Consider the following 25967-nt stretch of genomic DNA (forward strand, 5'->3'; position numbering starts at 1 on the left):
AATATATTGGGTTGGTGCATAATTATTGCGGCTTTTTTTTAACAAATTTTATTCAACAAAAAACAATAACAACATATAACAAAAGCATCTTTAAATGATTATTCCGGAGCATATTCACCATCTACTTCAATTACTGCTTCTCATTTGCTTGGCAGACGATCAGAACGTCATTTAAAGATGTTTTTTTCGTTAAATATTGTTATTGTTTTTGTTTTGTTGAATAAAATTTGTTGTAAAAAAGCTGCAATAATTATCCACCAACCCAACAGTTTGATATAACGTGTTTGGAATAAAGGAAACAAAACAAAACAGGGTGGGCACGGCTGGAATACCTTTGGTCATAGGTTTGCACGACCAGGACACCTGGTGCTAAACTCCATCGCAATCTCGGCCAAACGACAGCTGTTGACAAAAGTCAAGGCTGATCGGCCATTCATCATCCGGTTCAACCTGTCGTTGCTAAGCACGTGACTCGATAGTTTATTATGACAACGGTCGTGACAGGTAAACACAGCGGAGAGACTGCCGTCTCCCTCGGCGTCATCAATGGCCGGTGAAATGTTAGATTCAGACAGGTGAGTAATTATTTCGTATATTTCATACCTGAACAATGGACGGAAGAGGGAGATTTGGGTTGTTGGGCGGGAGAGACATCGGGGGTGGGTTGGGGGATTGTAGTGGGTAGGTGGGGCACAAACAACGAGGTCCTGATTGAGGTGTTAATAGGGAGAGAAAATGTCGTTGCATTGATGAGAGGGAGCGGGGAGGGATGTGGGGAGCGAGGGAAGGGGACTGGGGGGGGGGGAGAGGGAGTAATAGGAGAGAGAGACGTCGTGTAATGCGAGAGGAGACATGATAGAAGAGAGAGAGAGAGAGAGAGAGAGGAAGACGTTATAGAAATAGAAGAGAAACTTGTGGGAGTGAGCACTTCCTTAACTATAACACTACGTATACGTGTTCTACTCTCTCTCTCTCTCTCACACACACACACATGCATATATATTATGTAATATATATGCATACATGTGTGTCTGTATATATAAGGTAAACTTACTTGGAAATATATCGATATATATATAATCCAAGAGAGTTAGGGTTGAGGATTCAACCCACTAAGGGATAGTACCTATCCAATATACTGCTGGGAAGATAGCCAATTATTGATTGTTACACTAGTGTTATACCAAGTGCAATAAGTGGGTGCGAGTAAAAGGTTTTTTTTTTTTACCCTAAGTTTATATAGCAATAAGAAAATGGAGGGGAATATGAGGTGCTCATCAACTTGCAGACACTGTATTCCGTTGATTAATCTGTTTATTCTATAACTAAATTGACAAAAAACACAATATACAGACACTTATGACATACTATGTCATATCAACAATTAAGATTTCAAATTTAAAGGACATTTAGCAATTGGAGAAGGGACACACACACACACACACACACACACACACACACACACATATATATATATATAGATATATATACATGTGTGTGTGTGTATATATATATGTATATACATATACATGTATATATCATCATCCTCATCATTGTTTAACGTCCATCTTCCATGCCTATATATATGTATATATATATATATATATATATATATATAGAGAGAGAGAGAGAGAGAGATGAATAGATAGATACATACATTCATATAAATATATATATACATACACTTACATATTTATATGTACATATATATATATATATATAAGAACTCACATCTTGAATGGACCATAAACAAAACTTGACTTAAAAAGGCTTTAGATAATCCTATCAGGTGGTGCTATTAAGTTAGACATGGCCTGGACCAATCTTTTGTCGGAACATATCTAAGTTTTATCTAAGTTTCATATATATATATATATATATATATATATATATATATATATATGTATACATATATCATGTAATAACATGACTGACCATGTTATCAGATGTTGTTACACATTCCTCCCTGATTGAAAAGGGGGACTGGAGCAATGTGAAATGAAGTATTTTACACAAGAACGCAACACGCCACCTGGTCAGGGAATTGAACTCTCAATCTAGCAATCATGAGTGCAACAACCTAACCACTGGACCATGCACCTTCACATATATACATATATAGCCATATGCATCATATGTGCGTTTAAAAGTGTATGGGACATAAGTTACATAAACTACAAAATATAAATAGCTACACAACCACACCTGAAACGTACCTGTAATTACTCTTTATCTTGATTTGAATGAACACAAAGGTATTTAGAATGCCCCAACTTATTTCTGAAAATGTGCTAAGCACTGATGCTGGTCATAAATAAGCATGAGTGAGGTAAATGCAGGAAAAATAGTGTGGGTCAGTGGGACCCCATTTAAGAGGCCCTTCAGAAATTGAACCCCCTTATGATATTCCCTGGGCGTTCATGGCATGAAATTCATTGTCCTTGCTCTGATTTGGTTGCCAATACAATGTATTTAATTTAAAATACAGGAAAAATAGGGGGGGGGGGATCAGTGGGACCCCATTTAAGTGGTCCTTCAGAAATTGAACCTCCTTATGATACCCCCTGGGAGTTCATGGTATGAAATACATTGTCGTTTCCCTGATTTAGTCGCTAATGCAATGTATTTAGTTTCAAATGCAGTAAAAATAGTGACGTCAGTGGGGCCCCAATTAGGCGGCCCTTAAAAAAGTAGACCCCCCCCCTCTTAGGACATTCCCTGGGATTAGGGGGGTTGCGGTTTGAGTTTCATTGTCCTTGCACCAATGGTCTGGGAGGAGTTAATGAACATAAAGACATAACAGACAGAGAAACATCATTCAAATTTATAAAATGGGATTCGAAGACAGAATTTAATTAAATTAGAACAGATGGACACATTAGTATAATTATGCCTAAAATCTCCAAGAAGTTAAGGAGAGAGACAAAAAACATGTTGCTTCTACTACAACACAGAAGTTAATGAATAAATTGTCAAGAAGACTTTGCCTGTCACTGATTTTATTTGTTTTTTATGGGTCAGTTTTAATTTATAGACTAGTTTATCAAACCTTGTATATCTAAGGCTGAGAGAATAAAGGGTATTATCTGTTAGGGGTAGGGCTGAGAGAGCAAATAGAAATCATAGTTGGTAAAGTCATTGGATGACAACTAATGGGTGTCGCCCACTAGCAGACCATTGATAATGAAACAGGGGAAGTCTTATCATGTAGTACTATAGTTAAGTGTTTTAAAACAATGTTACTATATTGTATACAGATAAAGTTTATGGCTATTCAGAGGGTTATCAAGAAGAATCTATTAACAAAAGGATAGAAATTTATGGATACTTTTGAGTATATACCAAACTTTTACCACAATAGAGTGGGGGGGGGGGAGAAATTATTCAGAAGTAGTTAAACATTTATACATATTGTACACTTAAATACTTACTCATCAGATGGTATCTGTGAATATTGATTAATTGATATATACTGGTATTAATAAAGGAGTATTGAGGTAAAAGAACATTCTAATTATATATTAATAAGATTATATTCTAAGCAGTTTTTTATAAGCAGTGAATATACCAGTATAGTCTTATATAAGCTAAGTATGAATTTATAGAGATACAAAGATTAGCTTGATTTTTTAATGAATAAATAAAGGCTAATTATAATTTAATAAAGAAATGAAATAAAATTATCAATTAGGGTAGAATACCCTAGAAATAAAATAGCTTAATTACTAATTCTATGGTAAAGTATATTTAGCTTATTAACACCAATAGAGAAGATTTATAGAAAAAATATAATAATTCAAAATATATTGGACTAAAAATTATACATTGTTCAATTAAATGGAGTTGCATGAAACGATTGTACTGCATTACCTCTGGATATCCTTGTTGCTTATTTTGATATATATATATATATATATATATACATATATATGTGTGTGTGTGCATATATATATATATGTATGTATGTATGTATATATGTATGTATATATGTATGTATGTATGTAGGTATATATGTATGTATGAATGTATATTATACATATGTTTAGAAACAGTAAATCGTCATTTTGTTGGTTCTAATCACAGTCAGGGCTGTTCTCAAGATAGAGATTGCTCCCCACTGAAACATCAGACCAAAAGAACAGCTGACAAAGCCCTCAACCGACATGGCACCGATAGTAAAAGAGAAGGACCAGCTGAGGAAGGCACTTTGTGCATCAGCTGCACTCACCGAAAGATAACATGCAGATGCAGGGCAAACTGCAGCAGTCGAGCAACATAATTGATTGAGTGTGGCACGAAAGATAGCGCAGCAGTTGTCATGGTTACAAGCGAGATGAAACGAAAACCAGGCACATCCGCACACAAAGCCACTTCGGGGTGGAGATCGCTGCCTCCGGTTCAAACACCACACCGATTTTACAATCGAACATCGTCGTCGTCGTCGTCGTCATCATCATCATCACCACCACCACCATCATCACCATTATCACCATCATCATCATCACCATTATCACCATCATCATCATCATTATCATCATTGTTATTGTCGTTGCCATCATCATCATCATCATCGTTATCATCATCATCATCATCCTCATTGAACATCTATGTTCAATGCTGACATGGCTTGGATGGTTTGACAGGATCTGATGATGCCCCCCCCCCCCCCCGCCAAAGACCACATTAAGCTCCATTGCCTGCGTTGGTATGGTTTCTATGTCTGGAAACCCTTCTTTATGCCACCCACTTTACAGAGTGTACCAGGTGCTTTCGTTTTTGTGGTACCCACACTAATGAAAACGGCATGCATCATACAAGTGGGGCTACAGTAAAAAATGGGGTAGTTTAATGCTAGGGGATGAAGAATTAAAGTGAGAGGGAAGGGGCCAAAATAGGGCAGGTTTCTTGCTGCAGAGCAATTGTTCTCAACCATTTTTGATCTTCGGACCCTTTTGACTCCTATTTTACTCAGGTGGGAGTGGGGAACCCCTGTAACCATTTGATGTCTAAAAAATCCTGTTGTATTTTTATGGTTAAATTTTTTTAGGGATTGTATAAAAAATATTGTTATTGGCGTAGGAGTGGCTGTGTGGTAAGTAGCTTGCTTACCAACCACATGGTTCCGGGTTCAGTCCCACTGCATTGCACCTTGGGTAAGTGTCTTCTACTGTAGCATCAGGCTGACCAATGCCTTATGAGTGAATTTGGTAGACGGAAACTGAAAGAAGTTTTTTAACTAGGTTCTTCATTATTTTCAAAATTACTTAAAATAAAAATAAATATTTCAACAGCAAAAAAAGTATTTTTTAAATAAAAAAAAAAAAAAATGGAATCAAAAGGGTTCAATGTTGATCTGTATATTTATCTACCTATCACACCTACATTTAAATTATCTGTTTGTATGCCTCTTTGTGTGTCTGTCTAACCATCTATTTGTCTGATTGACTGTCTGCTTGTCTTACCCCACTTAAATGTTGATCTATATATTTATCTACCTATCTCACCCACATTTAAATCATATATACCTCTCTGTTTAATCATCTGTTAGCCTAGTCATCTATCTAACCATCTGTCTGTCTATCCATGCCTGTTTGTCTGTCCAACTTAGACTCACTTAAATGTTAATCTATACATTTATCAACCAATCTCACCCACAGTTAAATGTTGATCTATCTGTCCATTTATCTCTCTGTCCGCCCACTAAATTATCGATCTGTATATTTATCAATGTATCCTACCAATAGCTTCTGCATGGTCACTCACTTTGCTAGAAATATCAGCCAAATAACCCTCAAATTACATTGTATCATTTAAAGAAAAGAAACAAAATCGGCAGAGCTTGAACACCTTTTGATCAGTTGATGTCTGCCCAATCAAATATTGTGCCAAGATTCAGGGTGAGTGGCTCCATCCACTATAATACACTGGTGCAAGGATGACCCCTTGGTCTTGGTGCAGGGCTGACCCCTCCGTTACAGCCATGCTCTCTGAGTTGCACGGGTCTGGAAGCTCTCTCTCAAAAGCGTGGCTGTGTGTTAAGAAGCTTACCTCCCAACCACATGGTTCTCAGTTCAGTCCCACTGTGTGGCACCTTGGACAGGTGTCTTCTACTATAACCTCGGGCCAGCCAAAGCCTTGTGAGCGGATTTGGTAGACGGAAACTGAAAGAAGTCCGTCGTATATATAGAGTAAAAAAACAGCTGACAACTGATGAAGGGTCGTTTCTTTATGTTGCTTGTCTTGTTTTCCATTTTTTCATATTTTGTATTTCATGTTGTTTATGTTCTGTGATTTCTTGTGCCCATATATGCACATTATATATACATATATATGTAAGTATGTACATATATGTATGTATATATGCATATATATGTGTGTGTGTGTGTATGTTTGTGTGTCTATTTTTGTCCCCCCACACCATCGCTTGGCAACCCAAGTTGGTGTGTTTACATCCCTATAACTTAGCTGTTCGGCATAAGAGATTGATAGAATAAGTACTAGGCTTACAAAGAGTAAGTCCTGGGGTCGATTTGTTCGACTAAAGGCAGTGCTCCAGCATGGCTGCAGTCAAATGACTGATACAAGTTAAAGAGTAAACTTGAACTTAGGTTAAACAACAATACTTGAATGTTAATCTATAAATTTATCTCCCTTTAATTAGCCCCTCCCCTTAAATGCTTTTGTCTTAATTAAACGAAAGAACTTCAAATAAAAAACAAATGTTTCCTTAAATTCACAGAAGGATGTCTTCCCCAAACTGGAGCCTGACTCACTCAAGCTGCAGCAGTCCTGATCCGAATGAAAGCCCTACAGGGTCCATCTGGAACCCTACACAACCAAGTTATACCAGTCCTGGCCTAAAGTTGGACCCTGCAAAGCCAAGTTCTGACCTCAACTGGAATCCTACACAATCAAGTTATACCAGCTCTGATCCCAAATGGAACCCTACACAGCCAAGTTCTGACCCCAGCTGGAACCCTACTGAGTCGAGTTATCCTAGTCTTGACCTCAAATGGAGCCCTACACAGCTCAGTTTTACCAGTCCTGACTCCAAGTTGACCCCGGCTAAGTCAAATTCTGACCTCAGATGGAATCATACACAACCAAGTTATCCTAGTCCTGACCCCAAGTCGAACCCTACACAGATGAATCATACCAATATTGGTCCTAAGCTGACCCCTACTGAGCAAAATTCCGACCCTAACTGGAACCCTGCCCAAGTAAGCTGTCCCAACCCTGACCCCAGGCTGAACATAACTCAGCCAAGTTATACGAATCCCAACCAAAGCTGGACCACAGCCAACACCAGCTGGGCCCCTCCACCAGATCCTTTGCAGGTCACTCATGTGAACCAAACCTATGACTTAATCGTAAGTGCATTGTCTCTATTTAATGACTGAATGCATGAGCTTGGTGGTGGTGGTGGTGGTGGTGGTGGTGGTGGTGGTGGTGATGGTGGTTGTTGGTGGTGGTGATGGTGTAGGTGGTGGTGGTGGTGGTGTAGGTGGTGGTGGTGGTGGTGGTGGTGGTGGAGGTGGTGGTGGTGGTGGTGGAAGAGGAGGAGTAGGTGGTGGTGGTGGTAGTGGTTGTCAAGTGGTTGTCAAATGGCCGAGGTGGGGACAGACACAAATATACATACACATGTATAGATATATACAAGGTGACCACAAAATCATGCACCATGGGAGATATCAAGTATGCTTTATTGGCAATGAAGGAGGCAATCCATTACAAATCTTCATAGTGGTGGCCATGTAGCTCTAAACAAAAGTTCATACGGAATTTGAAATTGCGATGAACCCTTTCAAATAGCTCTTCATTGCCGTTGAACTGTTCAAACACTTCAATAATTCTTTGTAGAATCTTTTCAGAATACACAAGGGATTTAATGTAGCCCCAGAAGAAGTCGATGGGAGTTAAATCTGGTGACCGCAGTACCCATTCGGTTGGCCCGTGATACCTGAGCCATCTCCCTGGAAAATGTTCATTCAGAAAATCACGAACCTGTAAATGCATAATGGGGCAGGACTCCATCCAGCTGAAACCAGACGGGATTTCCCCTTCCAAGTGAATAGACGTGAGGCATTGTTGCCAACCATGTCCAGATACGAATCCCCTGTCAAAATAAAAGGGTCCAATTACTTGATTGTGCCAAATCCTTGCCCCAGCCTCGTTGATTATCTGCTTCCATCCAATGAGGATGGGTTTGTGAGTAATATCGGTGAAAAGAGAACGTTAGCAATTTCATATATTGCAGGATGGTGCGTGACTTTATGGCTACCCTGTATGATAGGCTTCTTCCAGTTTTCAATCAAGCCTTGGGTCGGCCCCAGGGTATAGTAAAAGATACTTGGCCAAGGTGCCATGGAACCATGTGGTTGGGAAGCAAACTTCTTACTACACAGCCACACCATGTGTGTATGTGTGTGTGTGTGTGTGTGTGTGTGTGTAGGTGCAGGCATGGCTGTGTGGTAAGAAGTTTGTTTTCCAACCGCAAGGTTCTGGGTTCCCTCCCACTGCATGTATCACTTTGGACAAGTGTCTTCTACCATAGCCTAGTGAATGGATTTGGTAGACAGAGACTGAAAGAAGCCTGTTTAGTGTTTGTATGTATGTGTGCATGCTCATGTGTGTGTTCATTCATTTGGCAAAAATTTCTTTAAGACGGTGCCCCCGCATGGCCGTGATCTAGTAACTGAAACAAATAAAAGGTAAAAGATGTTTTGAGATGAAAGCTTTTTTTTAAGAATTCTTTTCTTTCTTTCTAATGTTTTGACTGTTTACTTCTTTTTCTTTCTTTCTTTCTTTCTTTCTTTCAAGCATTCTGTCCCTGTCAGCAATGTATCCTCGCCCACCTCTAAGGAATGGCTACAGAACCATGGCATTAAAGCTTTGCATCTGACTTTCAAAGACTTTGTTGACAAAGGCAAATTAGTTGGGTAAAATACCAGTTTATTTTTTTAAGTTTTTTTTATGTTTAGTTATAATAAAAACGATTTTTCATTAATCTGATGGATCACTGCATACTTACGTAGAGTATGAATTTAATATCCTTAAGTGAGAATGCTGTTGACAGGGATTTCAAAGTTTTGGCCAGCTAAGCCGTCATCAGATATACATTGGTCATCCCATAAATAATGCATTTTCTTTATACTTCTTTTGTTTTTCAAAATTAAGATAACAAATTTTACCGGTGAGTGTGTGAAATTATAAGGCACTAAAAGAGAATCACTCTCCCCAGACACCACAAGATAAACAAAGTTCTTTTTTAATCTAAAATATACTCTCCTTCATTTTCTACAATGCTCTTTTATCTATCTGGTTGACTTGCAAGACCCATCTTCCAATATTCACTTGTCTGTGATGAAAAATACTCCTCCAATATCTTGGAAGATAGATCTGCTGGGTAAAAAAGGGTTTGTCTGGTTCCCACCAATAACAACAACAACAGCAACAAGGTAGGAAGGATGTGAAGGGGATTTGTCCTTGACTGTTGGTCCATTGAGACCCACATCTAACAGCGTCCTCGTTTTGTTTTACTCCTGTTAGACCCCAGGCTGATCCATCCACGGGACAAGCTTCACACTATGTGGCGTTCAACCCACTGGACATCGTGACCTTTCAAGAGAAACTCAACCTGTAAGTAGCTTCTACCTCACCACCGCTATCCTCATCATCATCCTCCTCCTCCTTCTCCTCCTCCTCCTCCTCCTCCTCCTCATCGTCATTGTCATCATCATCATCATCCTCACCACCAACCCCACCACCACCACCACCACCATCGTCATTATCACCACCACCATCACCATCATTATCATCACCACTACTACCACCACCACCACCATTATCACCATCATCATCATCATCATTATCATCACTACCAACACCAGCACCAGCATCAGCAGCAGCAGCACCACGACTGCTGCCACCATCCCCACCATCACCATCACCACAATTACCACCATCAGCAGCAGCACCACCACCACCATGATGATGATGATGATGATGGTGATGATGCAAGCCATCATTTCGCTTCCCCCCCTTCGCCGTGCATACGATGACTTTCCCTGATCACATGTGTCCTCTCCTCTCGTGGTTGTATTATGCTTTTGTTTTTTACAGGGCCATGAAGAGTTACCAGCAACGAATCAACTGGCTCCTTCAGGGAAGCAGAAAGGTGAGTCCCGACTACTGAAAAGGGGGGGCGGGGGGGGGGGGGGCAACATTGGCTGAGGGCACCTCAACAGGTAGGCCTGTGTGCTTAACCAGTCATACTTCTCAACCACATGATTTTATGTTCAATCCCACTGTGGGGGCACTGATAGCCCTGGGTCTACCGATAACCCCTTGTGGAAACTGGGAGGAAGCCCATTATGTATATATGTGTTTATGTCTGTGTGTGCATTCTTTTATTCTTTTACTTGTTTCAGTCATTTGACTGCCACCATGCTGGAGCACCGTCTTTAGTCGAAGGAATCGATCCGAAGACATATTCGTTGCCTTTCATCCCTTCAGGGTCGATTAAATAAGTACCAGTTATGCACTGGGGTCGATGTAATTGACTTAATCCCTTTGTCTGTCCTTGTTTGTCCCCTCTATGTTTAGCCCCAATGCCTTGTGTGTGTGTGTGTGTGTGCGGATTTGGTAGATGGAAACTGAAAGAAGCCCATCATATATATGTGTGTGTATGTGTATATATATATTTATATACCCACATATATACACACACACACATATGTATATATATATATATATATATACATATATATATATATATATATATATATATATATATATATATATATATATATATATATATATATATATATATATATATATATATATATATATATATATATATATATATATATATATATATACACACATATATACATACTACATCACATGGTGAATTGTAGTGAAAAATATAAAAAGGAAAACACGATAATTTTATGTTCGACAATATGTACATATCAGCGCTAAGAGCACCGTTCGAGCGTGATCATTACCAGCACTTGTGCCGGTGGCATGTGAAAAGTCATTCGAGCGAGATCGTTGCCAGTTCCGCTGGACTGGCTCCTGTGCAGGTGGCACGTAAAATACACCATTTTGAGCATGGCCATTGCCAGTACCGCCTGACTGGCCTTCGTGCCAGTGGCATGTAAAAAGCACCCACTACACTCTCAGAGTGGTTGGCGTTAGGAAGAGCATCCAGCTGTAGAAACTCTGCCAAATCAGATTGGAGCCTGGTGTAGCCATCTGGTTTCATCAGTCCTCAGACAAATCGTCCAACTCATGCTAGCATGGAAAGCGGACGTTTTGGCAGAGTTTCTACAGCTGGATGCCCTTCCTAATATATTTGTAACTTCCAATGAAAGTAAACAAAGTTTGATTTAGAAGCGTTGAGATGTATTGAAAGATACAGAAATAAATTTTTTATTCTCAGACGTGTGATAATGCTAATAAATTGCGTGAACAGGACAAATTATCTATACAATGCAGAAAAATACATTACCGGCCAGCTATGAGACTCGAACTCACATCCCTGTGATTACGTGTATTTTTCTGCAATGTATGGATAATTTATTCTGTTCACGCTATTTTATTAGCATTATCACGCATTTGAGAATAAAAAAATTATTTCTGCATAAATATCTTTATACATACTAATAATGATAATAATAATAATAAGGAAAATGAAGAATTTGAACATCCAGATTTTCCGTTTGGTTTATTCATAGTAATTGTCCATTACAGGTTTCGATTGTATCAATTACAAATTGGAGCTTATTTATATGCAGGGATGTACGATCTCTTCAGGATGAGAAAATATGTCATTTTTCAAGGAGTAATTCTCCCTGTTATTAGTTTAAATCAGGCTTGGTAGTGGTAGTAGTAAATCATGTTGTTCAATGATGAGTTTCTATTCACACACACACACATATTAATGAAATAGTATATTTACAGAGTCGACCGGTTTCAGTTGTGCTAATTATGACTAAGTAGTTAGTGATAATGATACAATTTCGTGCTATCATAAGTTTTCATTGCATATTTGTAGTAGGAATACATGTGTATATGTATATACACATGTATGTGTATGAAAGTACTCAGACTCTCATATGTACACATGTATAATAATACTCTGTAACTATCTTTCCAGGTGTTTGGGGTGTCAACAGTGAAGAGTGTGGCTGTGGCTGTTGACTGTTCCGGTCACAACACTGGTTACGGTCGACTGGAAACTCTGCAACAATTTCTTCTGGTTCTTCCTATTCTTTTCTTACCAATTTTTATTTTTGCTTTTTGTATTCCTATCTATGCTTGAGTGTTGTATTAAACCATTGAAATGTATGTCCTTTCTCATTAGGTCTTTAATGAAGATGTATTATGAAGTTAATTCACCAATAAATGATAGGTTTTAATAAATTAGCTTAAAAATGCTTTGGATGGAAAAAAAAAGTGGAAAGCAACCTGTGGGATTTACAGTATGCATCTTCTGCAGCTGAGAGAGATGTGCTACCAGTTGCACCAAAGTAACCACCTGTCTTTTCCCCTCAAATTAGAGGCTTTAATCTTGCTAGTAAGAAAGTAAATTTATATTTGCTATCCAAATGTAGGAGAATTGGAGAAATATATAAACAAATTTATTATGAAAGGCACGGGATAAGTTCAAGTTTTACTGCAAAAGTTTTTATTGTTATCCAAATTCCAGTGATGGAGTTTTAGTCCTTTGTTTTGTGTGTGTATGTGTGTGTGTGTGTGTGTGTGTGTGTGTGTGTGTGTGTGTGTGTGTGTACATGTATAGATTGTCTGAAGTGGTGAGCAGATTTTATATATTAAGAGTAAAAAGTCAGTCAAGACTTTAACTCTTTTGTCTCTTTCATGGATTAATCACCAATCATGATGAGTCGCTGAAAGGGACAAAAGCATTAAATAAATAGCTTTTAGCCAAATCCTGACTAACTTCTTTTACATAATAAAATATATATATATATATAATTTAGAGAAAAGAACCAGAGTTCCTGAACTCATCCATGAAAATCCACAGTCACATATAAAAAAATTTAATAAGTAAATAGACTAAAAAGAACTATAATAAAATACAAAGTAATAATTATTAAAATACAAAATAATAATTATCGAACCGTCCAACCCATGCTAGCATGGAAAGCAGACGTTAAACAATGATGATGATGATGGTATATATATATATATATATATATATGTTCTTATCAGCTAGATTAATGGTGAAATAAAATTTTTGTGTATTTCACAAAAGCTTGTAGTTTTTATTATAACGTTTTATATATATATATATATATATATATATATATATATACACATATATATACATGCATACATATATATATATATATATATATATATATATATATATATATATATATATATATATACATGTATATATAAAATACATATATGTATATGCATGTATGTATGCATGTATGTATGTATGTATGTATGTGTGTATGTACACACACACACATACAAATGAGTAGAGCTTCGGTTTGTTGAGAAAGCTATTTTTTTTCTTCACTCTGTAAATTACATAAAAAGTCATTCCTAAATTCTTTCGATTGTTTTGTATTTGACAGAGATTAATCTTGGCTCCACAAACATCGAGACTATTTACTTATTCATTTCTTCATATTTTGTTTTCTTTCCATTTAGCAATTGATAGACGAGCAGCTTTGTAAGAAATCTTCTTTCTATCTGACAACATTTGGCTCAAAAACACAACCTCTTTGGTCAACAAGTCAGCAAGTTAATCCGAAAACGTGCGTAAAACCAAATACATTTTACCTTTCTCTTCATTTGTTTTGGCTTAAAACATTCGTCAGATCTTGTGACATTTACATTTTTGAGGTTTAAACAAAGCCAGCGGTAAATTATTTGACCTCTCAGTAAACAACAATCTTCTGGTTCATCATCATCATCATCATCATCACTGTTTAACGTCCGTTTTCCATGCTGGCATGGGTTGGACGGTTTGACTTGGGACTGGCAAACCAGGAGGCCACACCAGGCTCCAATCTGATCTGGCAGTGTTTCTACAGCGGGATGCCCTTCCTGATACCAACCACTCCGAGAGTGTAGTGGGTGCTGGCATCAACCATGTTTGGATGGTGCTTTTTACATGCCACCGGCACGGGGAGCCAGCCAGGTGGCACTGGCAATAACCCAAAATAAGACTTATGGTTACAACAATGCATCAAAATTATGTCTGATGCTGCTACACTGTAGCTATGTCAATCACAGTGAAGGTAGATGGCTAAGGGGTTAGGGTGTTTTGCTTATGAACGTAAGATCAAGAGTTCAATTCCTAGGAGTGCATTGTGCCCTTAAGCAAGACACTTTATTTTTCATTGTTCCAATCCAGTCCAGTCTACTTAGCTAGCAAAAATGAGTTGTACCAGTAATTCAAAAGGGGCCAGCCTTGTCATGTTCTGTGTCATTTTGAATCTCCGTGAAAACTTGCATTAAGGGTACACATATCTGTGGAGTACTCAGCCACTCATACGTTAATTTCCCATGCAGGCTGCTCCATTGATCAGATCCATTAGAATTTTTGTTGTTGTAACCGGTGGAGCATCGGTATGTTAATTACACCTCCAAACTTTGGTCATTTTCTGTAATGAACCGACCAGAAGGGACCCCTCCTCCACCCTGCCTCATGAACCGTCCCCACCCCACCCGTGTGTGTGCTCTATTCCAATATTTGGTCTCTCTGTTGCAGGATCAATGGTGCCAAACAGTGGGTGCAGCAACTGCAGCAGCAGGACAGCTGCAACGTGTTGCAGGTGTTGAAGGACATTGCACAATTGAAGAATCTGGATTCTGTCATTTTGATTCTGGGATCTGTGTAAGTTTACGTTCTGACAATGTCTAAACACACACACACACACACACACACATGCACACATGCACACATGCACACATACACACACACACATGTATACACACACACACACAGATATATACATGCACAGACATATACAGGCACACACACACTCACATACACAGGCACACACACAGATATGCAGGCATGCACACATATACAGGCACACACTCACATACACACACACACATATACCCACACACATATACAGGCACAGACATATACAGAAACTCACACATATGCAGGCATACACTCACACATACACACATGCACGGACCCACACACACACACACACATACATCACACACACATACATATACAAGCACACACGAATAAAGGACACAATGGATAATGTAGTCTTAGATGTACAGAGCCTGTAGATAAGATTGGATGGTCACAACTGGAATGCCTATCATCAAAGGTGAGCACACTCAAGATAGACGTAGGGGGTCAGTCAACAACAACAACAACAACAGCAATGACAGCTGCAAAAGAATAAAAGAGGAAGAGTTAAGATTCTGGGAAGTAATTTCAAAAAGTAAGCCTCAGATATACCAACCTGAAGGTTCTGATGCAGTAATATTTGTATGATAATGTTGATGTGATAATGTTTGTATGATAATGTTTGTATGATGATGTTGATGTGATAATGTTTGTATGATAATGTTTTTATGATAATGTTGATGTGATAATGTTGATGTGATAATGTTTGTATGATAATGTTGATGTGAAAATGTTGATGTGATAATGCTGATGTGATAATGTTGATGTGATAATGTTGATATGATAATGTTGATGCGATAATGTTGATGTGATAATGTTGATGTGATAATGGTGATGTGATAATGTTGATGTGATAATGTTTGTATGATAATGTTTGTATGATAATGTTTGTATGATAATGTTGATGTGATAATGTTTGTATGATAATGTTGATGTGATAATGTTGATGTGATAATGCTGATGTGATAATGTTGATGTGATAATGTTGATATGATAATGTTGATGCGATAATGTTGATGTGATAATGTTGATGTGAAAATGTTGATGTGATAATGTTGATGTGATAATGTTGATGTAATAATGCTGATGTGATAATGTTGATGTGATAATGTTGATTTGATAATGTTGATGCGATAATGTTGATGTGATAATGCTGATGTGATAATGTTGATGTGATAATGTTGATATGTTCCTTGGATTCTGATAATTTTAAATGTGTTATTTCTTTCTTTGCGTTAGGCCTGACCAGAAACCTGATATTTTGGCAGAGTTTATAGAACAGATGTTTGTGGGTCGGGACACCACTATTGATGGAGTCTCGTATGATTGTAGCAACCACCTCACTAACGTAAGTTGGAACTGTTTTTAGCTAAATTATTTTGTTACTCAGCTGAGTTACACTCAAAACAATCATGTTACACTGTGTTACACTCAAACATTTGTAACATGTTACCTTTATACCATTTGAAGGTAATATATATCATTGTTATGATGGCATGCTGGCAGAACCGTTAGCGTGCTGGGTGAAATGCTTAGTGGTATTTCGTCTGTCTTTACGTTCTGAGTTCAAATTCCACCAAGGTCCACTTTGCCTTTCATCCTTTCAGGGTCGATAAATTAAAGACCAGTTGCATACTGGGGTCTACCTAATCAACTGGCCCCATCCCCAAAAATTTCCCGCCTCGTGCCTAGAGTAGAAAAGTATACATATTGTTATTATGCAAAAGTGTCGTAAGTCCAAAACATTACTTTTTCAGAAAACGGAAAGTTTCACCATTCCATAGCAAAACCGTTGTACTACACTTTGACAATTTTTGATATCTTGGCATCTGAAGCAGCTGGAGATACGAAAGTTTGACCAAAAGCGCCGGCTGTTGCAAGCAAAATTAAATGTTAAAAAAAACACATTTGGCCAAATTTGAACATACAACAATTTAACACAATAACAACGATATGTGTGTGTGTGTGTGTGTGAATATCTATATCGTTGCTATTATGCAAAAGAGTCGTAAGTCCAAAATGCTGCTTTTTCAGAAAACGAAAAAATAGTTTCACCATTCCATAGCAGAACCGTTTGACAAGTTTTGACATTTGGCAACTGAAGCAGCTGGAAATACGATAGTTTGACCAAAATATTGTAAAAAATGCATTTGGCCAAATTTGGACATACAATAGTTTAACATAATGGCAACGATTAGTATTTGAACTCTAAGGGCAGTAAAGCTGACTGAGTCTTTGTGATAGAATTGATGTTTCACTGCTGCCATAACAACTCATGTTATTTCTTCTTTAAGTATAAAGCGGTGGGCTGGCAGAATCATTAGAATGCTGGGCAAAATGCTTAGCGGTATTTCGTCTGTTGCTACTTTCATCATCATCATCATCATCATCATCATCGTTTAACGTCCGCTTTCCATGCTAGCATGGGTTGGACGGGTGAACCAGAAGGCTGCACCAGGCTCCAATCTGATCTGGCAGAGTTTCTACAGCTGGATGCCCTTCCTAACGCCAACCACTCTGAGAGTGTAGTGGGTGCTTTTACGTGCCACCAGCACGAAGGCCAGTCAGGTGGTACTGGCAACTGACTAGCTCAAATGGTGTTTTTTTTCGTGCCAGTTGCACAGGAGCCAGTCCAGCGGCACTGGCAACAACCTCACTCGAATATTTTTCACGTGCCACTGGCACAAGTGCCAGTAAGGTGACGCTGGTAATGATCACGGTCAAATGGTGCTATTTACGTGAAACTGGCACAAAAGCCAGACAGCTGCTCTGGCAACGATCATGCTCAAATGGTGCTGTTAGTGCTCCACTGGCACAGGTGCCAGTCTTCGAATTTGGTTCAATTACGATTTTGATTTCTGAGTTCAAATTCCACACTGAAGTCGACTTTGCCTTTCATCCTTTCGGGGTCGATTAAATAAGTACCAGTTATGCACTGGGGTCGATGTAGTTGATTTAAACCCTCCCCATAAATTTGAGGCTTTGTGCTTCCAATAGAAAGGATTTTTTCTTTAACACATTGATTGCCAACTATGAGTTATCTCTTTTTTTTTTTTGCTTTTGTTTTTGTAGATGTGTCTCAGAAAACTGTCTGAAATGACCGGTGGTCGATTCCATTGTTACTCTTCATGCTGTGAGGTAAGTTGGTGCTCTTCCCCTTCCATGGTATCATGCTGCAATGTAAGTTGTTACTCCCGTATTAAGGAGTATTTGGTTATTTCTTCATCGTCAAGAGTAGACTATGGCTGGGAACTGGCAGAATCGTTACGGTGCCAGGCAAAATGCTTAATGACATTTCTTCTGGCTTTATGTTTCAAGTTCAAGTGCAGCAGAGATCGATTTTGCCTTTTATCCTTTTGGGGTTGATAGAATGAGTACCAGTCGAGGACTCTGGGGTCAAGGCAGTCGACTTACCTGACTTCCATAGCGTTTCTGGCCTTGTCTGCCCTTCAGCTGAAAGGATTATAAAAAGGGGGTTTTCACAGTATTTCCCCCTATATGCATATGTGTGTGTGTATGCCTGTATGTATTATGTATGTTTGTATGTATCCATGTATGTATGTATGTTTATATGTATGTATACATATATATGTATGCTTGTATGTATTTATGTTTGTATGTATATATGTATGTATGTATGTATCATCATCATCATCATCATCGTTTAACGTCCGCCTTCCAGGCTAGCATGGGTTGGACGATTTGACTGAGGACTGGTGAAACCGGATGGCAACACCAGGCTCCAGTCTGATTTGGCAGAGTTTCTACAGCTGGATGCCCTTCCTAACGCCAACCACTCAGAGAGTGTAGTGGGTGCTTCTACGTGTCACCCGCACGAAAACGGCCACGCTCGAAATGGTGTCTTTTATGTGCCACCCGCACAAGCCAGTCAAGGGGCACTGGCAACGATCTCGCTCGAAAATCCTACAGGAGCCAGTCAGGCGGTACTGGCAACGGCCACGCTCAAAATGGTGCATCTCATGTGCCACCCGCACAAGAACCAGTCCAGGGGCACTGGCAACGATCTTACTTGGCTTGCCGGGTCTTCTCACGCACAGTACATTTCCAAAGGTCTCGGTCAGTAGTCATCGCCTCGGTGAGGCCCAATGTACGAAGGTCTTGCCTCACCACCTCAGCCCAGGTCTTCCTGGGCCTACCTCTTCCACGGGTTCCCTCAACTGTTAGGGTGTGGCACTTTTTCACACAGCTATCCTCCTCCATTCTCACCACATGTCCATACCAGCGCAATCGTCTCTCTTGCACGCCACAACTGATGCTTCTAATGTTCAGCTTTTCTCTCAAGATACTTACACTCTGACGGGTATTCACATTGACATTACACATCCAACGGAGCATACTGGCTTCATTCCTTGCGAGCTTACGTATGTCCTCAGCAGTTACAGCCCATGTTTCACTGCCATGTAGCATGGTTGTTCGTACGCATGCGTCATACAGTCTGCCTTTTACTCTGAGTGAGAGTCCCTTTGTCGCCAGCAAGGGTAAGAGCTCTCGAAACTTTGCCCAGGCTATTCTTATTCTAGCAGCTACACTTTCAGCGCACCCACCCCCACTACTAACTTGGTCGCCCAGATAGCGGAAGCTATCGACTACCTCTAGTTTTTCACCCTGGAATGAGATAGAAGTTGTTTCCTGTTTGTTTGCAGTCTTTATTGCACCTGAACATCTGCCACAAACAAAAACTAACTTGCTAGTTAACCTGCTTTTGATGTTGCTGCACCTCTTATGTGTCCATAGCTTGCACCGGGTACATCTTATAGAGTTACTACCTACTCCTTTTCTACATACTGAGCAGGGCCATCTACCTGAAGGGGTTTGTGTTTTATCTACCTTCCTACTTATTAGGATTTTGGTTTTAGCTAGGTTGACTCTAAGGCCCTTCAATTCTAGACCTTGCTTCCACACCTGAAACTTCTCCTCTAGTTCTGATAGTGACTCCGCAATTAGGGCAAGGTCATCAGCATAGAGGAGCTCCCAGAGGCAACCTGTCTTGAACTCCTCTGTGATTGCCTGGAGGACTATGATAAATAAGAGGGGGCTGAGTACGGAACCTTGGTGGACCCCTACCTCTACCCGGAATTCATTGCTGTACTCATTTCCAACCCTCACCTTACTGGCAGCATCTCTGTACATGGCTCGGACAGCTCTCACTAACCATTCTTCTATCCCAAGTTTCCTCATTGACCACCAGATAAGGGATCGGGGGACCCTGTCAAAGGCTTTCTCCATGTCAACGAAAGCCAGGTACAGAGGTTTATCCTTAGCTAGGTATTTCTCCTGCAACTGTCTCACTAGAAATAAGGCATCAGTAGTGCTTTTACCTGGCACGAACCCAAACTGCATCTCATCTAAATTGATTCGCTCCCTAATTAGTTGGGCTATGACCCTCTCTGTAACTTTCATAACCTGATGTATGTATGAACGTATGTATGTATGAATGTATGTATTTGTGTATGTATGCATGTATGTATGCATGTATGAATGTATGTATGTATGTGTGTATGTGTATGTATGTATGTATGTATGTATGTATGTATGTTTGTATGTATGTATGAATGTATGAATGTATGTATTTATGTATTTATGTATGCATGTCTGTATGTATGTACAGATTTGTTTGTTTTATGTATGTATGTATGAGTCCTGTAACTGTTTTGGCAGGATTTTTACAGCTCAATGCCCTTCCGAACACCAACGACTCAGTAAAGTAGACTTGGTGCTTTTTACATGGCACGAGCACAGGTGAGGTCAGTTTTGGTAAGGTTTTTACAGCTGGATGCCCTTTCACACACCAACCACTCTACAGTGTGGACGGGGTGCTTATACGTTAATAAAGTGACACCTAGGGTTAAACTCAACTCGCTCTTAATGGTGCCTAAGGTTAAACTCAACTCACCTTGTCAGCTGATATGACTACCATAGAGATCATACACTGATTTCATAAATGGTAAAAAAGAGAAAATTATAAATAAGAGCCATTGACAAGCATTAATGTAAATGCGAAATCACTGGTCATGTTGTTATGTCCGGTGCTGAGGGCGCTTGACTTTCTTGTCAGGCAATAAGACAGTGTGTTATTGTGGCTATGAGTTGGTTTGACTCTTATTTCTAGCAATACTAGTGCTGATTAGTGCCCTTAGTCGCTTTAGTGACGTATAGATTCCTGCCTTTCGGTTGAAAAATTGCTAACGAGTCACCCTCATTATTCATATATATGTATATATATATATATATATATGTAAGAAGCACCATCTGAATGTGGTTGATGCCAGCACCACCTTGACTGGCTCCCGTGTTGGTGGCACGTAAAAGCACCATCCAAATGTGGTCGATGCCAGCCCCCTCTTGCCCCTGTGCCAGAGGCACGTAAAAAGCACCATCCAATCATGGTCAATGCCAGCCCCTTCTGGCGCCTGTGCCGGTGGCATGTAAAAAGCAGCCACTACACTCTCGGAGTGGTTGGCGTTAGGAAGGGCATCCAGCTGTAGAAACCTTGCCAGATCAGATTGGAGCCTGGTGCAGCCTCCTGGTTCGCCAGTCCTCAGTCAAACCGTCCAACCCATGCCAGCATGGAAAGCGGACTTTCAACGACGATGATGATGATAATGATCTTTAGAGACACGTGGTTTATGTTTATAAATTCCATCCAAAGATTATTGTTATTTTTACCGCGCGCGCGCGCATACGCTTGTCAATGTTTGTCTTGTTGTTTAGGTATAATAGAAACAACTTAAGAAGAGTATATATACATACGTCTGTCTGTTTAATGTTATATAACTTGTTAGCTCCAGCTGCGTCACATTTTAACGGTTCGAGATTCACAACTGGAAGTATTACGGTTAAGGGGACATAACTGCCGGTTTTGTAACATTTCAAAAAGTAAGTTATTTCCCTTGTTCCACTTCTCAAGCGTTTTCCTTCACCAGAAAGTTTCTTTTTTATATCAGATTGAAGATTAAAACCAAAAAGCAGTAATGTTTATTCCATTGCTTAGGGAGTCGAAATTCCACCAACTGAAAATAGATTCACGCCTATTTCTGAAACAGATTTCGCTATTCTGTTAATAAAACACTTTTAGCTAACAAAATATGTGAATCAACATACGTGATGAGTGATCGTTTGGTAAATATTCTGGCAAGATGACCCCTGTTAGAAATCTCATGGATACACAGGGTTAGTTTCTTCATGGTTAACTGGATGATAAGTACCAGACAATGGTCCTCATGGCTTCTGATCTTAATTGATTGGAAGTGTTATCATGTACATTGTTTTGTCTTGGTATATAAGATGGGCTACAGCAAATATTCTGCTCAATACCACAGATTTGCTTGTCAGTTGTTTGACCGTAACCAGTTGAGCATGTCCCTTAGTGGCTGACGATATGTGCACCTCTGATCATGAGCAGAAGTAGTGGGGGAGCATCATAGCCATGTGCTGAGAGGAATTCTTTGGGGTTTGAATAATTCATCTCTGGAAACATGGGTATTGCGTTTGACATCCTCAAACAACCTTTATTCAAGAACCTTTTGAGCGGGATGGGCTACTCGACCTGAAGAAAATTCTAACTGGGCCCCACCTGCGTGGTCATGCGCTGTTTATCTTGATATAAGACCACCATGTCACGCACATATGGTTGTGATGCATGTGCCTGGTGTACCCTTATCAGACGGGTAGTCATGATGGGTATAATGGGCATGCACTCTTATCAGACTGGTAGTCATGATGGGTATATTGGGCATGTACCCTTATCAGACTGGTAGTCATGATGGGTATATTAGGCTTCGTATATTTTACCCCAGTGTCACTTTGATGGCATGCACTGCTCTCTCACTCAATAATAATAATAGCCCAGAAGGAATATAAGAGACGCCAGAATAGGCAAGACATCAGAAAGTGATAAGTGCAGAATTTGTGGACAAAATGGTGAAACTGTATGACATATTACCAGTCAATGTACGCCACTAGCCTAGAAGGAATATAAGAGACATCATGACAATATAGCAAGGCTTGTCCATTGGACACTTTGCAACAAGTATGGACTTGACAGAGCAAAAAATTGGTACGACCATAAACCCGAACGTATAATCGAAAATGATAATGCAAAGATCCTGTGGGATTTTTTAATTCAGTGCAACCATGAGATAAGGAATAGGAAGCCAGACATAGTCTTAATTGAGAAAGAAAACAAACTATGCTGGATCATAGATATAGCATGCCCAGCAGACAACAAGGTATGCGATAAGAAAGAAAGAAAAGTTGATAGACATGACAGGTTAGCTTGGGAGGTTAAGCAGTTGTGGTCGATGAAAAAGGTGGTAGTAGTACCAGTAATTGTTGGAGCCCTGGGAACAGTGAGCAAAAATCTTGAGAAGTACATGAAACAAATAGGGGCTATAATAAGGGTGGAGTACTTGCAGAAAACAGCACTACTTGAAACCGGTCGAATACTCCAGAAGGTGCTCGAAAAATAAGGGGTGTTATCTTAGTTCACTTATAGTGAACAGCTGACACTGTAGTATATCTCCAGCGTTAGAAGCTGTGCAAAGGCAATGATAATAATAATAATAATAATAATAATAATAATAATAATAATAATGATGATGATGATGATGATGATGATGATCTTATTGTCTATAGTGCTCAGATGCATTACAACTTAGAGGAATGGTAGCCAAAAGTGCATGAACAGGACATAGAATAACATAGAGGAAGTGAATATTAAAAGGAAAGAATTTCTTTTGGTTCTCATTACCATTATGGTTTGGGCCACTAAGTTACAGGGACATAAACACACCAACACTGGTTGTCAGGTGGTGAGGTGGGGGGGGGGGGGGCAAACACTGACACTGAATGAGTGGTTAAAAAATAAAATAAAATAAAGTAAAATAAGATAAAATAATGTAAAATAAAAAGCAGGGTCATCAGGTGTTGTGTTGGTGAATCTCAGGAAGCATGGTAAGTTCTGAAGGATGTAGTGTCCCAGCAGTTAACAAGTGATTTGTTCCATGCTTTAGAATTTCTGAGCATAACTCTACTCCACGTTAAAGAATGAGTTATATTATTGGGTTGGTACATAATTATTGCGGCTTTTTTTCAACAAATTGTATTCAACAAAAACAATAACAATATTTAACAAAAACATCTTCAAATGACGGTCTGACCGTCTGCCAAACAAATGGGAAGCAGTTATTGAAGTAGACGGTGAATGTGCTCCGGAATAATCATTTAAAGATGTTTTTGTTAGATATTGTTACTGTTTTTGTTGAATAAAATTTGTTGAAAAAAAGCCGCAATAATTATGCACCAACTCAATTAGATTCATCTCAATAACTTTCTGCAAGGTGCAGCAGAAAAGTGTAACACAGCAAATGCAAAGTGTGCACTGGTGCAAACCATAATGGTAACGAGAACCAAAAGAAATTGTTTCCTGTTAATATTTAAAGAACCAAAGGCAGTGATCTGGTAGAATCATGAGTATGTCTTTGTCTGTCTTTACGTTCTGAGTTCAAATTCCACCGAGGTCGGCTTGGCCTTTCATCCTTTCAGGGTTGATAAATTAAGTACCAGTTGCGTACTGGAGTTGATATCATCAACTGCCCCCACCCCAAATTTCGGGGAGTAGAAAAGAATGATGAGTGTGCCAGGTAAAGTGCTTACCAGCATTTCGTCTGTCTTCATATTGTTGTGAGTTCAAATTCTGCCGAGATCGACTTCGCCTTTCATCTTTTCAGGGTTGATAAAATAAGTACCAGTTATGTACTAGGGATCGATGTAATTGACTCACCCCACTCCTCTCAAAAATTGCTGGCCTTGTGCCAAAGTTTGAAAACCTTTGAACCCTGAACATCCCTCATTCAATGAAAGGTTCTTCAGTTTTTGATATGTTTTTTTCTTCCTTTTCTGCTTCACAGGACCTGATTTATTCTGGAACAGACATCAGTTTATTGGTCAACGAAATACACAAAGTGAAAGATATAATTAACAAGATTGAAGCCAGCAAGCAAGGCATGATGGGAAAAGCTATGGTCAATATCCACGACGAGGTAAAATATATTTTTTCCAATAGGCTCAAGCGTAGCTGTGTGGTAAGAAGCTTGCTTACCTGCCACAAGGTTCCAGGTTCAATCTCATTGCATGGCACCTTGGGCAAGTATTTTCTATTCTACTATAGATTTGGGCAAACCAAAGCCTTGTGAATGGATTTGGTAGATGGAAACTGAATATATATATATATATATCATCATCATCATCATCGTTTAGCATCCACTTTCCATGCTGGCATGGGGTGGACAGTTTGACTGAGGACTGGCAAGCCAGAAGGCTGCACCAGACTCCAATCTGATCTGGCAAAGTTTCTACAGCTGGATGCCCTTCCTAACGCCAATTACTCTGAGAGTGTAGTGGGTGCTTTTACATGTCACCAGCATGAGGGCCAGTGAAGTGGTACTGGCATTTCCTGTTAATATTTAACAGATGTTTTTCTTACATTTTGTTATTGTTCTTGTTGAATAAAATTTCTTGAAAAAAAGCCGCAATAATTATGCACCAACCCTATAGTCTCATCTCAATAACTTTCTGCAAGGTGCTTTTTATGTGCCATTTGCACGGGAGTCAGTCTGGTAGCCCTGGCAACAATCACGCTCGAATGGTACTTTTTTTTTTACATACCACCGGCATGGGAGCCAGTCAGCGGCCCTGACAACGATCATGCTGGAATAGTGCTTTGAACGTCCCACTGGCATGGGTGCCAATCAGGCGGTACTGTCATCGGCCATGACAGCTATTTCACTTGCCTCAACAGGTCTTCACAAGTATAGCTTATTTTCTAAAGATTGAATATCACACACCTGTACAGCAGGGGTAACACTTTTCATTCTTCATTAGCTTTCTGCACACACAGGTGTCTCTCACACACACACCTGTACAATGGAGTGGGGTCACATCTTTCATTAACCTCCTGTACACACATACACACATACACACATACATGCACCTGCACATATACACACACAGACACACACACACA

The 25967-nt window shown here is 39.4% G+C and overlaps 1 protein-coding gene across 1 annotated transcript in view; it reads left to right on the plus strand.

Annotated features, from left to right (window-relative positions):
- The first annotated feature begins 494 nt into the window (after positions 1-494).
- LOC106872927 (von Willebrand factor A domain-containing protein 3A) overlaps positions 495-25967 on the plus strand; it is a 62718-nt gene continuing 37245 nt past the window's right edge. Inside the window, exons 1-11 of the mRNA XM_089348240.1 lie at positions 495-575; positions 6740-7370; positions 8821-8939; positions 9550-9639; positions 10123-10177; positions 12164-12265; positions 13693-13799; positions 14759-14884; positions 16163-16271; positions 17996-18061; positions 24853-24984. Coding sequence (XP_089204366.1) covers positions 547-575; positions 6740-7370; positions 8821-8939; positions 9550-9639; positions 10123-10177; positions 12164-12265; positions 13693-13799; positions 14759-14884; positions 16163-16271; positions 17996-18061; positions 24853-24984 — 1566 coding nt within the window. The 5' untranslated portion in view covers positions 495-546. The remainder of the gene's footprint in view (positions 576-6739; positions 7371-8820; positions 8940-9549; positions 9640-10122; positions 10178-12163; positions 12266-13692; positions 13800-14758; positions 14885-16162; positions 16272-17995; positions 18062-24852; positions 24985-25967) is intronic.

The sequence above is a fragment of the Octopus bimaculoides genome, chromosome 2, assembly GCF_046866305.1.
Source record: "Octopus bimaculoides isolate indiv1 chromosome 2, ASM4686630v1, whole genome shotgun sequence".
Lineage (NCBI taxonomy): Eukaryota > Metazoa > Mollusca > Cephalopoda > Octopoda > Octopodidae > Octopus > Octopus bimaculoides.